We start from the raw sequence: 15,576 nt of genomic DNA, 5'->3' as shown, positions 1-15,576 counted from the left end.
TCATGCCATATAGTCACACAATGATATATTATTCAGATAAGAAAGAGAATAAACTATTGAGATGTGCAATGAATTAGATGAAATAAGTATGCTAAGGGAAAGAGCTTAAACCCTTCTATACCCCAAAGATATATGATGCATAATTCAATTTATGTGAAACTGGAGGAAGTGCAGGCTCATCTATGGTGACAAAAAGCTCCTCAGTGGTCATCTGGAGCAGGGAGCTGCCTCAGAGGGAAAGCAAAGGAAGCACTGAAGGAGCCCCAGGAAGTATCTGTGTGGTGAATATGTTTGTAGTCTGCATGTGGGGTGACCGCAGAAATTTATGTTCTAAAACAAACATTGCCTATTGTGCACACAGTGTGAATTTATTACATGTCAATTATACCTCCATAAGGTGATCACAATATTATTCATCAATACAATTTATTAAAACTTAAAAATAGAAAATAGTAATTACTAATGTATGCATTTCTAAATATTTTAGATTAAATATTGAAGCTTCTTTCTAAACTTTGAGAAGGATCTATATTGGTAGTTCATAAATTATACTCAAGATACTCATTTTATTGATTTTATAAAATTATACAATTTTTACATAGATATTTTCTATCAGAGTCTTACCAAGATGGTATATAATATATAGGATAAAATCCATCCATCCGTCCATCTGCCCATCCCTCCCTCCATCCATCTATCCATCTATCCAGTCACCTGTCCTTCCAATTTTCAACATTTCCTTCCTCATGAGCTATGTTTTGCTCGCTGAGACATCAAGACATCAAGACAACTGAGTCTCACTCTGCCTCTTGGACAAAGCCTGGAATGGAGACACAGGTATCCACAGAGAGCTGGTCAAGTACTCCTGAAGCCTGATCCTCCTGACTCGTGGTGGTTTGGGCTGAATTCCAGGCTGGTCCTGAGACCCCCAGCGCGATCACCATGAGGAGAGCCTGCACGTGGCCCTGCTCAGCGCTTGCTGCACGTCCCTGTTCCTCAGGCTGTAGATCACGGGGTTCAGCATGGGGATGACGATGGTGTAGAAGATGGACATGACCTTGCTCTGCTCCATGGAGGACACGGCGCTGGGCTGTGCGTACATGAAGAAAACGGTACCGAAAAACAGGCAGACCCCGGTGAGGTGGGAGGCGCAGGTGGAGAAAGCTTTGTGGCGTCCTTGCGCCGTGCGGATCTTCAGGATTGTAGAGATGATGTAGACGTAGGAGACCAAAACGACCAGGAAGGTGCCAACGATGATGGAGCCACAGAAGCCAAGCAGAACCAGCTGGTTTATGAAGGTGTCCGAGCAGGACAGGGACAAGAGGGGGACCACGTCACAGAAGAAGTCATTGACCTCATTGGGCCCACAGAAGGACAACGTAAAGGTCATGGTGGTCTGAGTGACAGCATTCAGGGCGCCCCAGGAGTAGGACCCCAACACGAGCTGTCCACACAGCTGCTGGGACATGCTCACGGGATAGAGCAGGGGGCTGCAGATGGCAATGAAGCGGTCATAGGCCATGGCAGCCAGCAGGAAGGCCTCAGTGGTGCCAAAGAGGGACAGGAAAAAGAACTGAGCTGCACACCCCCCAAAGGACACCGTGTGCTGCCGGGCCCAGAAGTCCACCAGAGCCCTGGGGGCGATCGTGGAAGAGTAGCAGATGTCCAGCAAGGACAGGCTCTGGAGGAAGGCATACATCGGGGTGTGGAGGTGTGGGTCTGCCCTGATGAGCACAATCATGCCGCAGTTCCCCACCACGGCGATGACATAAAGGGTCAAAAATACAAGAAAGAGCAAAGTCTGCATTCCTGGGCCCCCTCTGAATCCCAGTAGGACAAACTCTGAGACTTGTGTGAAGTTCGCCATTGTGTAACTGCAGCCAGAGAGGTGGAGGAGCAGGAGAGAAAACGTGTCAGCCAAGAGTGACTCAGAGGACAGCTCGAAACTCAGTTAAGCTAGGTTAAATTAGGTTAACTAGAGATCTCTGTGTGGCGTCATGACTCTGTTCATGGTCTTGACGATAGTGTCTTGGTCTACTGAATTCCATGCACCTTGCAAAGGAGAAGGGTTCTGCTGCCGGGGAAAAGAGCTGGACATAAGTGATGGAACGGCATCCTAGTGTTCTGTGCCTACGAACCCATCAGTGTGGTATCCACCTCAGCTCTCTGATGTATTTTGTGATATTCCCTTATGTCACAGTCTCAGGTTTTTTTTTTTTAATAATTTAGAGAAATTTCAAAGCACAAAGACAGCGGCTGGAAGAATAGTTCCGTGGTGGAGCATCTGCCTCCCCTGGGTTCAATACCAAGCACTAAAGGGAAAAAAACAAAAAGTTAGACAGAAAGACACCCGAGGTGGTGCTCCTGAGTTACCTGAGCTGATTCTGCATGTAGCGATCAACATCTGTGCAGAGATGGGGGATGATGGGTGTGCAAAGTTGACTCCTGCAGGGTCCTGTGTCGCACTATCGCACTGGTTTCCTGCTACTGCCACCGCCAACTGCCTTAGATTCCATGGCCTGAGACGTAGCAGTTAGCAGTCTCGTACCTCCGGAGAAGGCGGGTGCACAGTGAGCTTCGGCGCCCCGGGAGGTGTCAGCAGGCCCGAGTCGTTTCGGCGCTGTTACCGGGAAAGAGTTCGCCTTTCCCAGCAGCTAAACGCCCCCTGCACCCCTGCCCTCTGCCTCTTCCACTCTTAAAGCCAGCGGCACAGCCTCTGCTCTTCTCTCTGCGGCCTCCGCCTTTGGCCTCGCATCCAGTGCATCTGACCTCCCACCTCCTCTCCATCCTTTGGGTCCCGCCATGCAAACCAAGACAACTGACACCTTCACTCTTAACAATCATCTCTGCAGAGTCCCTTCAACCACTGAAGGGGCACGTTGAAAGACTACACATGTTAACACACTGGCAACAGGTGGGGAGGCGGTAGCCATTCTGCTATTGGACATATTTTTAAAAAATTGATGACATTGTGGTTAAAACATAAGGGAAAAGTCATCGAAAAATACATAATATTTAAAATACAAATTAGATCTTTTAAACTGTAATCATTGATGGACTCTCTTTCTTAAATCCATGATTATTAAACTGTATTTTTATTTTGCTTATAACTCCTCCTTTGGTACTCTACTGTCTTTATTAAATAATAAACAGTATAACCACAATGCATTTAAGTAGCTTATCTTAAGACTGATAGAATTTGGAGGATGAAAGTGGGGGTTTAATCATAAGGTGAGACTTCTGCCTGTTGAGCAGAAAGCATGGGATGAAGGGATGACTGTGAATGTGCCCCTATGTTTGTGAATTGGTGTACGCAGGGAAATCTGCTGTTTGGGAAACCTGCTGATAATATTTCTTACTCTACGGGAAATAGAAATAAACATACCTATCCTAGAATGTGTAAATGGATACTACATGGTAGCTTTTATTTAGATTACATACAAAATAAACATGAATATCCTCTCTTCTTAAGAAGTCTAACATGATAAATTAAATTTATATGAAATAACCCTTATTTTCTCAGGTGAGGAGTCACAACATCTTTTTCTAAAATTCATTTGCAACTTTAAATTCACCAGCACCTTGGGATTTCCTAAATATAACCATATCACACTTCTCTAATTTTTGGTTCTTCCCCTCTTTCAGAATATTTCCAACTCCAGTGGAGGGGTTTGGTTTGTCGTTACAGGAGCAACAGGATCAGGAAAGGATCCTGCACTCACATCAGGGTGCTGCACCAATGAGCAATGTCTCCTCCTCACACCCACCACACCAGCTGGACTCAGCACTCTGCTCTCCACAGCAGGCAGCGGAAAACACGACTCCTCGCTTTGAACACTGGGGCTCACACTGTTGAAGGTGTAGATTCCAAACCCCGAGTACCTTAACTCCTCAGTAGAGAGAAACAAGTCACAAAGCCAGAGTAGCCTTAAAAGGAAGCAACGCCAGTCATGTCCGTGCAGAACGGCAGTGACAGCTGTGAAACTTGCCCAGAAGGCCAGGACTGCATAGCACGGCACTCTGCGCTCAATAAAACTAAACCTGATGCACATATTATTATTATTAGTTATTATTGTTATTGTTAGTATCATTTTATCTCAGGGGAAGCACTTAGTAGATGAGGTAGAAGCCAGCTAACTTCTAATGAGCCGATGACGATCCCTGTCTCTCATCAGGGGCTTCATTTTTTGAAAGATTCTTTGCTACAGAATCTCAAGAAAGGAAGAAAATTTTCCAACAACCAAGCAAACTTCTACCTCTGAACTTTTTAATACATTTAAGGACTTTATACCCATCAGACCAAGATTTTAGTTTTAAATGCTTTCGAGGTGAGTAGTTATGGTTGTACTGCGACACAGTGATACAGAAAACCAAAGCTCACAATCTAAATTTTAAGAGAAATAGCTAAAATTTCTTGGGTAATCCTTAAAAAATATTCACTGCAACTTTATTTTTCTAAACACTCAGGGAAGCCCCCAGTGCCACCACTAATAGTGATGAGTCTTCTGAGGAGTGTTCAAGTGTGCAGTATTTCTGCTGAAACACAGCTTGAGTTTCTGCCTGACTCCAGGGCCTGTGCTCTCGCTCCCAAATGGATGCTTTGAACTCACAATGGTCCTCTTGCCTCAGCCTCCCAAGTGCTAGGATTACAGGTGTGTGCTACCATGCCTGGGAGTTACCAGTGTTTTTAATCCAAGTACTCAGGTCTAGGTCAGTATTGCTGTGTGTTATTGTATTCTAGGGGTTTGTGGGTTTTTTTGGAATTAGTATTCTTTGCTGCAAAATATTCACCGTACTTATTAGAATGTCACTATTTTCAGATAACACCATATGTGACCAAGTAATCAAGCCTGGGGCATAGTTCTAGGTAACTCGATAGTGAGCTTTGTGGTAGGAAATACATTTCTTATATAGAAACCTTGAAATAGATGATGGTTAAGGCCTATTCACTGTCAATATTTTTAGATTCTCCTGGTGTTAATTATTCTATCTATTCCTTCTACCTGTGGAAAACAAGATGGAAAAATCCAGTGAAATCCTCTCCATGAGTGACACAATCTGTAGTCTTTGAATAAAAATTGTAAGAAACTGCAGACTCTTGAATCAAAGAAAAATTGAGGCGTGGTGGTGTGAAAAGCAGACGTGATACTGGGGAATGTGCCCTGCATTCTAAAGCAAGAGGTCATTTCTAGCTGCTCTTCAGTCAGTAACCCATAAAAAACTTAAAACCCAGAATCAGATGGATTGAGCAGATTTCTCATCTACTAGGGTCATCATAGTGTCCCAAGAACTATGCAAATCTTGCCTCATGTCATCCGTATGAAAACTGTGTGGGTTAAATAATGATAATGATAATCATTTCACAGAAGGGAAAAAGTAAGTTGGGAGAATTAGACCTTTTGCTCAAATCCCCACTATTAATAAACATGAAGCCACAGTTCTATCCCTAGAAATTTAACTCCAAACTCCATACCACAATGTCTATTAATTAGACAAGGGGACAAAATAGTCCTACTTCTTAATCTTATTGTTTGTCTTAAACATAAAATTGGAGATCTTTTTTCTATGAGTCACTTTTGTTATAAATTTGCATCAATGACCTGCAATTTAAAAAATCCCAAACCTTGATTTGTTTGTTGTCAAATGCTCCAGGACTCGGTGCGGTGGAAATTTGTGGAAGAAACCACAGAGAATGAGGCCGTGTGTGCTTGACAGCAGGAACTCCGGGCCAGGGGCCCTAGATTCAAATGCTTCCTAGCGGTGCTTCCTTGGGAAAATGTCTGATTCCTTCCACGTTTCAGTATCCCGACCTGTCAGTGCGGGAGCGGGGCCCCTGGCTTCATTGTGAGGTCGAACATGTTTCTCAGGCAAAAGTACTTTTGGAGTGTTCCTGGCATATCATGAGCACAGTGCCAGCGCTGCCACGGTTAATTCCATTTTTTTTTATTTTAAAGAGAAAAAACAATGATACCGAATTTCAAAACAAGATAATAGGAGATGAGCAATGGTTAATACAATGACTGCTGCCATCTTCACAGTTGCTCAGGTTAAAATATATAGGCATGAAAAATTGATCAAACAATATAAGTACAAACCTTTCCCTTCAATGAACTAATAAAAGTAGTAGTATAATTATCTTAGCTATCTTGTATATGTGTGTATATATATGCTGTTTTAATTGAGGTCTGCCATGTTCATAAATTACATGGAGTTCTTCAGCCATTTCTGATTGACTTGGATTTTCTGCCAGCTTTACTAGAATTTACATCAACTTAATCCTAAATTCCAGTTTGAAGAAGCTGCATGCATTCTCAGTAAAGCCAGCCTCACCTGCACATCCTGCGTCCTCCCTTCTTTTTGGAGCCAACGCTCAGACGCCCCCCCCCAGCTCTGCAATGAATGATGTCCACACTAAAGTTCTACCCACAGGACTGAGGATTATAAGAGTTTCCTTGGCGCTGGTCATCTGAGAATCCTTCCCCAGGGTCCCACGTTCCAAGAGGAGTTGGGCTCACTTGTATACTACAACTTGGCAGGAAGACAGAAGGAGGTATCCAGTAAGGGTTAGGGAACAAAGGAAAGCAGAGTTCACAACCACACTGCCCTGCTGTACTTGTGAGCTTCAAGGACACAATTTCCATGGAATGTCCTCTGCTTTTACCCCAGACCTGTAGTCACTGGTTTGGCACAGCATGAACACATGTGAACCAGATGCAGTCAATACTGGTCAGGTTTTGAGCTCTCTGGGAACCTATTCAAACCCAAGAATAGACTTACTTCTAGATATTTTTTTGAGACATTTTATGTTATGCTTTTGTTTAACTGAAATAAGGAAGAGGTGATGGAAAAGACTTAAAGTTACAGTCCAAATGACATAATTTCTTCTAATGTGCCATACATTAATTCAGCCGATGTAAGTAAGAAAATGTTTTACTTGTATATATTTTAAGTATTCTGCACACCATATTTTTCAAATTATACCTAGGAAAAGTAACATATTTAGACACTAAGGGATCAGTATTTAAGCCAAGGCTGTGAAATTTAGCAACTTAGCAAAACACTGTCTGAAAGTAAAACATCAACAAACAAGCAAACAAACTAAAAAGGGGGCTGGGAATACAGGCAAAAGACTGGGTTTGTTCCTCATTACGGCAAAAAAGCGGGTGAAAGATAGGAAGAAAGAAAGGCAGGAGGGAAGGAAGGAAGAAAAGAGAAAGAAGAAAGTAAGGAAACAGGGGAGGGAAATGAAGGCATTTAGGTAGCCCTAGGTGGGTTTAGAACTTGATGAAATGTAAACTAACTTTGTAGACCTTGCTGCTCGACTTCATATTTCCTGAAGTCCTACAAAGATGGTGGTTTGGACTCTACACAGGCACATAGCAAGGTTTGAATTCTAAAATGAATTGTGAGAATCATCATAAAAAGGAATTATTTTTTTATCTTGAAATCTACTGTTATGATTCTAAAAGTATACCTGATGAAGAAATATAGTCCATGACTTGTGAAGTGTTACAGTCCATGTTGTAGATGAAACATGGGTAAATGACAAGGTAAATAAATACCTGCTCTCTGCTGATATGCTTTATTCAGTAATAAAATGAAGACAAAGAATCAGATGAACACAGCACAGGGCAGTCTGTGATGGAAGCAAGGAGAGAATCCCATAGGAGTTCTAAAGAGAAACAGAACCCAGAGTGTGTGAAAATCTTGGAGAAGACAAAGAATTGGTCTGTGGTTAGGAGACCAGCGTGTTTGCGTAACTGTAGGCAGCACCACTAGAAATAAGAATAAGCAAACAGGGTTCAACAGCACATAACACTTTTCTTTTCTTAACCAGAGGAAGACATGAGCCACTTTTATGTGAACATTTGGAATACCATGGAGTAAAACCTCGTGTCACACAACCCTGCATAATTCAAAGTATGTTCCTAAAATGATGTTGTTGGGTCTGTCTGGGACTATCTCAGTAGTTATCGTGGTTTCATAAACCAGGCTGGCTCAATGAATCCAACTTCACATTAATAGTATTCAGGCTCAGTTATCAAATATTTGCCTAGTAACCAACCATGTGATCAAACTATGCTTTATCTTGTGCTTGGTCACAGTGAACTCAATTGTTTATTTGAGAGGTCTGTTCCAGTTTAACCTGGTGAACAGAAGATGGATAGGGGAGACAGTACAAGGAGATATGTGTGTTGTGTGTATCTCCATGTGACTATATGTTTATCCACGTAGCTGATACATAGTCATATGCACGCATATGTCAGTATTATGTATAGAAATACTCAAACACACCTGTGCATAGAGTGTATAGAGTATGTAAACAATTGTATACACACTTCAGGAGAAGAAAAATAGCATGATGTTTTTCAACAGATGGTGTTACCCTTGTATGGGGGACCCTAGAGGATATGGTATATCACAGAAAACCCCCTACATGGCTGGCCCTTAGAGAAGATACTGAACATGTGTGTGTGGCAAAGTCACCCAAGCAGCACTTCGCCATACTAATAAATGTCTGGGAGCTGACAGTGGCCACTCTAAGCACCTCCACTGGAGCCCCTATCTCTGCCTGGTGGGGGGCAGAGGAGAGGTCCTGTCTGTGAGCGGGTCCTGCGCATGGGGCCTTCCATTCTTACCAGGCTGGAGTCTGCAGCAGGCCTGGTCCTTGATCCCTGCTCTGTCACCAGAGAACAGGCGGTGGAAGCCATCAGCTGGTGGAAGAACACTTCCCAGTGGCTCGCCTGCAGCAGGAGAGTTGGGGAAGGGCGATTTGTGCAACTCTTCCCTTCCTGCCTTCCTCAATGCACTTCCAGTTTTATTACACTGAAAGAAGGCACTCTAGTCTCTCATGGTATTCCCTTAGGTCTTGTGAGTATCCGTGCAAAACATAGGTTTTTCTCCAAAGGAAGTAAGAGACTCTTTTGAACAGAATATGAGTGAGTGGAACATGAATTCACAGTATTTTGGACAAAATGTTTCACCATGGGATATGTTACATGAAATGTACATTCAGAGAACAAAAAGGCCTTAAATCACACAACGGTATCAGGGAGGCAGGCACAGTGGAGCAGGGAAATCTTTTTCATAGGGTTCAGATGTTACAGAATTCTTACATTTCTTTGTTGACTTTTTGTCTAATTGGTCTCTGTATTTGTGACAATGGGGTATTAATGTCCTCCATTAAAATTGTGTTAGTACTTGTTTGATTTTTCATGTCTGTTGTAGGGGGTGCCCCTTTCTTTGGTGCATATATATTTACAATTGTTATTTCTTCTTCTTGGAGTTTTCCCTTAACAAGTATATACTGACCTTCTTTATCTCTTTTAATTGGTGTAGGGTTGAAGTTCACCTTGTCTCTGAATAGAATAGCTACACTTGCTTTTTTCTGGGTTCATGTGGCATTGAATATTGTTTTCCATCCTCTGACTTTCAGTCTATGAATTTCATTTTGAATTAAATGTGTTTCTTGAATGCAACATATTGTTGGATCTTGTTTCCTGATCCATTCTCCCAATCTATTTCTTTTGATTGGTGAATTGAGGTCATTTACATTGATGATTATAACTGATATGTATTGGCTTTTCTTTGTCATTTAATTTTCCTGCTGATGATTTCCCATCTTTCCCTGCTGTTTACTTGTTTCCACTGCTTGGTAGCTTCTTTCTTGGAATTATGGGTTTTGTTTTCTTTTTCTAGAATATTGTTCATAATTCTTTGTAGGATGGCTTGGTTGTCATGAATTTTCTAAGTTGTCCTTTTCCATGGAAGTATTGTATTTCTCTATTAATTCTAAAAAATAATTTCATGGGTTACATCAATCTGGGTGAATGTTGCTTTCTCTTCGGGCATGAAATACATCATTCCAAGTGCTCTTTGACTTAAGGATTTGTGTTGAGAAGTCTGCTGTAATTCTGATGGGCTTTCCTTTCTTTATAGGTGATTTGTTTCCTGTAGCAGCTTTTAATATTTTGTTCTTGTGCTGAATTTTTGGACTCTTGATTATTATATGCCTTGGTGTAGAATAATTTTGATCATGACTAATTGGAATTCTGTATGCCTCATTTATTGCTTGTCAATTTCTTTCTCCACTCTTGGGAATTTTTCTGCCACGACTTCTCTGAACACATTTTTTATATCATTTGTGCTAACTCCTGCATTTTCATTGACTCCAAACAGTCTTATATTGTTCTCTGCATCATCTGGCAGCTATTGGATTGTTTTTTCATGATCTCTTACTATTTTTAAGAGCTCTTTCTTTTCATGAAAGAAAAGATTGCTAACCACAATCCTGTCTTCTAGGTCTGATATTCTATATTTACAATCTTTTACATGGTTTTACAAACTTTCAATGGAAATTTTAATTTCCTGGCTATCTATTTGAATCTGTTTCATGGATTCCATTACTTTCCTATGTTGGGTATTCATGGTTTCCATTATTTTTCTACGTTCTTCTGTTTTTTTAATCTGTCTACTCTAGGTTTGCTGAACAAGTCCTGAATTATGATCATCATCTCTTTTTATCTTTTATTTCTGTTTTGAAATCCTCTATCACCATATATATAATTTTTTCTGTCATTCCAGTGAATTCAGGTGGATTGCTTCTGTTTTCCCCTATCTCATTTTCCCCTGGATTTGTCCTTGGTGGGCTGGAAATCTGGGGTGTATTTTGCTCCTGCATTTGTCCTTTTCTATTTTTTACTTTAATTTCCTCAAAAGCTTTTGGACTACAGGTTTTGTTTGACCTAATTATTCCCCTTCTTGGTATCTTCCCATCCTACAATGTTATATGCACACTAATGTTTCTAGCAGCACAGTTTGTAATAGCTAAATCTTGGAAACAGCTCAACTGCCTATCAAGTAAGGAATGCATAAAAAATATTTTTAATACAATGGAGTACTACTCAGCCATGAAAAAGTATAAATTTGAGACATTTAGGGTTAAATAGATGGACCTTAGACCATACTCTTAAATGAAATAAATCAGACACACATATATAACTGTCACATTGTCTCTCTGGTGTGAGAAACTGCAAGATTATATAAGAATGAAAATCCATAATAGATATTGTGAAATAGTAAGTAATTGCTTGAAGGGAAAGGGGTTGAGGGGGGAGGATGAAAGGGAAAAGAAAAATATGAGAAAAAAGGATAAAAAGGAAACAAACTTTATGAATAAGGTTGGGAAGAGTGGGCTGAAGAGGGGAGGGCAATGGGAGAAAAGAGGAACTAAGATATATCATGTAGAAACCCCTATGATGAATGTGATTATTATGCATGTCTAAATGTATCAATAAACTTAATTATGAAAACATCATCCTTAATTTAGGGTTGTGTCTTGGTTACTTTTCTCTCGTTGCTGGGACAAAATACCTGATGCCCAAAATTAAGGAAGGAAAGGTTTATTTCGCTTACAGTTTGTGGAGGTTTCATTCCATACTTGGCAGATTACAAGGCAGACTGGCACAAGGCAGAGAGCTGCAGCTCATAGTGGCAGAACACAGCAAATCAACAAACACCCACAAGGGCAGAATGGCCTCAAGCACCCTCTTCCTCTCCCTTACATATGCAAACTATCCACCCCAGGGCGGGTGTAGCTCTCACACCCATAGTCAATCAAACTCTAAAAGCCTGCCCCATGGCTGCATGAGGCTTTGGGGGGACACACAGACACAAATCATAACAGGTTGCTGACTGAGAAGTAAGGACAGTGATTGTAGTGGATTGCTACCTGGTGGTCAACTTATAACCCTCAGCTGAACTGAGTAAGCGTGGTGCTGGGTGTGGGAGGCCCACCAGGGGATTGTTGCTAGCAGCACAAGAGGCAGAACTGGAGAAGCGTAATGCATTAATTACTAAAATGTTTGTTATCTGCCTACTTGTTCTAGTTACGTTCTTTGTTCTGGCTCAGTAAAAGGTGATTGTGATTGGTGATCAGCATGGCAGTCCAAGAGGCTGTAAGCCCCCTGATCCCAGACTTTTTTCTTTCATGTTTTTCTCGTCTCTTTACTTTTCTTTTTCATCTGTGGGCACCTCATTCTCAGGACCTACTCACTACTTATAAAGAGCAACAAGTGACTGCTAGAGGTCTGCTATCTCAGTCGTGCATTCTGAGAGCTGTACCTAAACTCACAAGAATGCGGAACAGACGTAATTGAGAGTAAACGACTATTGCAAGGATCGAGGTAGCCCAACGTAGCTCTGACTCCCAGCCTGCAGCATTCCTTCCCCCCAGGATCACAAGGATCCTGGCACCCAAGGCCAAACAACCAGCAGCATTTCACAGAGCTCTGGTTCCTCAGAGAGTGATGGTTGCACAGTGAGTAGCTCGATTTGTGAACAGCTGCTCGATGCAGTGTCCATGCGGCAGTGATCATCACAGGATCTCACTCAGCCCCTACCTTGCTGCACCTCTGAGATCACTGCAGACCATATGTGCTTGTTAGTCAAGGAGCAGCTATGAAGGTGGAGATCAGTACTGCCTCAAGCAAAACCATAACAGCTCAAACAGATAGGTTAGTTTACAGGTCATGTTATCCATTGAAATGTGTAATAAATAAGCAGGCCATATGGTACACAGCCAAATAAACTTAATTGCCTCGAAATTAAATAGAAATGAAATATGTAATTGTTCATAATCTAATACATACATGGAAATAAACTCATATTTGATTCATCCAGAGCAGTGGTGGCAAACCTAAGGCACACATGTCTCAGCGGGCTGTTTGTTACCACTGGAAGCTCTAAAAGTTTCTCATCGCTGATCTAGAACATAACACAGGAAAAGATATGTTCATAAAATAAGAACTACAGATGCGGTGGTCATAGCCAACATGTTTTTCATGGCAGTAAAATTCCCTTCTTTGTTTGGAGGAGGACTAGCCTGTAGTCTCATTGGCTTACTGGGTTTGCCACTGTTTATTAAATTTATGAATGATCCTTTTCCCAGAATAAAGTCTCATGTTTGATTCCAAGTCAGTCTTCTCATTCACTTGTTCCAAGCTGTGTTACTTACACATGCTTTTTCAGAAAAGATTCACATCTAACAATTAAGGAAAGATTAACTTGTTTGTCAGGTGTAAGTGTTAACCTGTGCAGATGTTAAATTTGTGTCACTTTGATTTCAGAGAGTATTTACCTTTACTTGTAGCCTATGAACTTGTTTTATCACCACAGTAATACAAGTATTTTCCTGTTCACACGTCTTCTTTCCCAAACTGCTATCTACTTTGCTAATTATTAATGAAAACTCATATACATTCAATACAAAATGTGTGCAGAAAGTTTTATTTGGAAATTAAAATGGCATAAAGCATGAGTGATAAATCAGATTCCAATTTTAGGAAAAAACTTTTGTTCTATAGTGCACAAGTAGTTTTAAAAATTTGAAGAAAAAGATAAGTATATGTATTATTTAAGAAAATACAAAATATATCAATATACTGAATTATTTAATAAACATTTTCAATGTTTGTCACATTACAAAAACCCACCTTGACCAAGGAGGAAAACGCTAAACAGGTGATAGATGGGGACTGCAGTACTCTTGTTCGCTAAAAGTTAGACAGCAAAAGGACACTACCTAACTTTCACACAGGCATCTGAGGTGAAAGGTGTGCCCCCTTGTTTAGTCAGGAAAGCTATGACTTTGTAGTCACGGCTTTATCACTTTGGACCCAGCAGACCTAAAGCATTTTTTCACTGTATATGAAGAAATAAAGACTTGTTTTTCAAGGGCAGGAGCTAGGAATTAAACCCAGTGCCTCATACACGCTAGGCAAGAACTCTACCACTAAGCTAATTCTCCAGCCTCTTTTTCCGTTCTTTCCTCCTTCCTTTCTTTTTTTGTCTGAGACAGTGACTCACTAAGTTGCATAGACTGGCCTCAAACTTGTCGTCTGCCTGCCTCAGCCCCCTTTTTGTTGATTCTCACTGTTTCTTGTGCACCCAGGGTTCTGTTCAGAAAGTTCTCACTACACCTATAACTTCAAAAGTTTTACTTATTTTATCTTCCAGCAGTTTAAGTATTTTTGTGATAACATTTTGTTGTTTGATCCAGTTTGATATTAACTCCGTACATGGTGAGACATACACATCTAGAGTCAGTATTCTGCATGCAGGAAGCCAGTTTTCCCAGCACTATTTATTAAAGAGACTATCTTTCCTCCAGTATATTTTTCAGTACCTTTGTCAAAGACCAAATAGCTGAATGTCCCAGGAGTTGTTTCTGCAAGATCTGTTTTGTTCCCCTCATCCTCATGTCTGTTTTTGTGCCAGTACTAGGATGTTTCTATCACAGTTACTTTGTACTATAACTTCTAGTCCAGGATGGTGATGCCTCTTGTTTTGTTCTTATTATCAGAATTTCTTTTGCTATTCTGAGTCTCCTCTGGTCCCATATGAATTTTCAGCTTGTGCTCTTTAGTTCTGTGAAGATGCTGTTGGTATTTTAATTTGGATTGCATCAAATCTTTATATCAATTTTGGAAGTATAGCCTGTTTGAAAATATTAGCTTTACCTAGCCAGTAACACTGGATATCTGCATTTTGGGGTGTTCTCTTTGGTATACTCCTTCAGAGTACTATAATTATCTTTGCAGAGGTTTTTCACTTCCTTAGGTTAATTTCTAAATATTTTGTTTTTCTTGCTGCTATTGTGAACAGTATTTTTCCCTAATTTCTTTCTCAGTGGGTTCATTATTAGTGTATAGGAATACACTATTCATTTTTGTGCACTGATTTTGTATCTGCTATATCTCAGAATTTGGTTATTAATTCCAAGAGTCTAACGGATGTTTTGAGTCTTCTATGTGGAGGATCACGCCATCTTCTAATAATGATGCTTTAACTTCTTCCTTTCCTATAAAATTCCTTCTATTTCTTTCTTTTGCCTGATTTCCCTGGCTAATGTTTTAAGGACTATGTTGAACAGCAGTGGTGATAGTGGACATCCTTGTCTCCTTCCTAATTTTAGAGGGAAACTTTTCAGTTCTTCCCCATTTAATATGATGCTGGCAGTAGACTGGTCATAAATGGCTTTTGTAATACTGAGGTAAGGTCTTTCTCTACCTATTTTCTTCAGGGCTTTAACCATGAAAGGAGGTTGGATTTTGTCAAAGGTGTTTTCTCTGTGTATTGAGAAGATCATGTAATTTTTGTTCTTATTTCTCTCCATGAGGTGGATTATATTTATTGACTTGCATATGTTGAACCATCCTTGCATCCTTAGGATGAAGCCTACGTAGTCATGATGCATGATCTTGTTGAGGATTCATTGTATTCTGCTTGCTGGTTTCATATTCAGGACTTTTGCATCTATATTAATTAAAGAGATTGGTCTGTGGTTCTCTCTTTTGGTTGAGTCCTTGTCTGATTTTGGAATCAGGGTGATGGCAGGTACCAGGAATGACTTTGGTAGTATTCCTTCCCCTTTGATTTTATTAAAGAGCATGATGAGTACTGGCGCTATTTTCCCTGAAGTTTTTCTGGAATTTGGTAGTGAATCTGTCTAGACCTGGATTTTCTTCGTTGGTAGATGTTCTTTTTACTGCTGTTTGAGTTTCATTGCCTGCTATT

General features: G+C 40.6%; 1 protein-coding gene across 1 annotated transcript; it reads right to left on the bottom strand.

Annotated features, from left to right (window-relative positions):
• Positions 1–937: 937 nt before the first annotated feature.
• LOC102020501 (olfactory receptor 12-like) lies at positions 938–1,867 on the bottom strand. The gene has a single exon (XM_005414256.1). The coding sequence runs from the start codon at positions 1,865–1,867 to the stop codon at positions 938–940; it is 930 nt and encodes a 309-aa protein (XP_005414313.1).
• Positions 1,868–15,576: the final 13,709 nt, after the last annotated feature.

Source organism: Chinchilla lanigera, unplaced genomic scaffold, assembly GCF_000276665.1.
Source record: "Chinchilla lanigera isolate Chin_1 unplaced genomic scaffold, ChiLan1.0 scaffold00180, whole genome shotgun sequence".
Classification (NCBI taxonomy): domain Eukaryota; kingdom Metazoa; phylum Chordata; class Mammalia; order Rodentia; family Chinchillidae; genus Chinchilla; species Chinchilla lanigera.
This window is presented reverse-complemented; position numbering and strand designations above follow the sequence as displayed.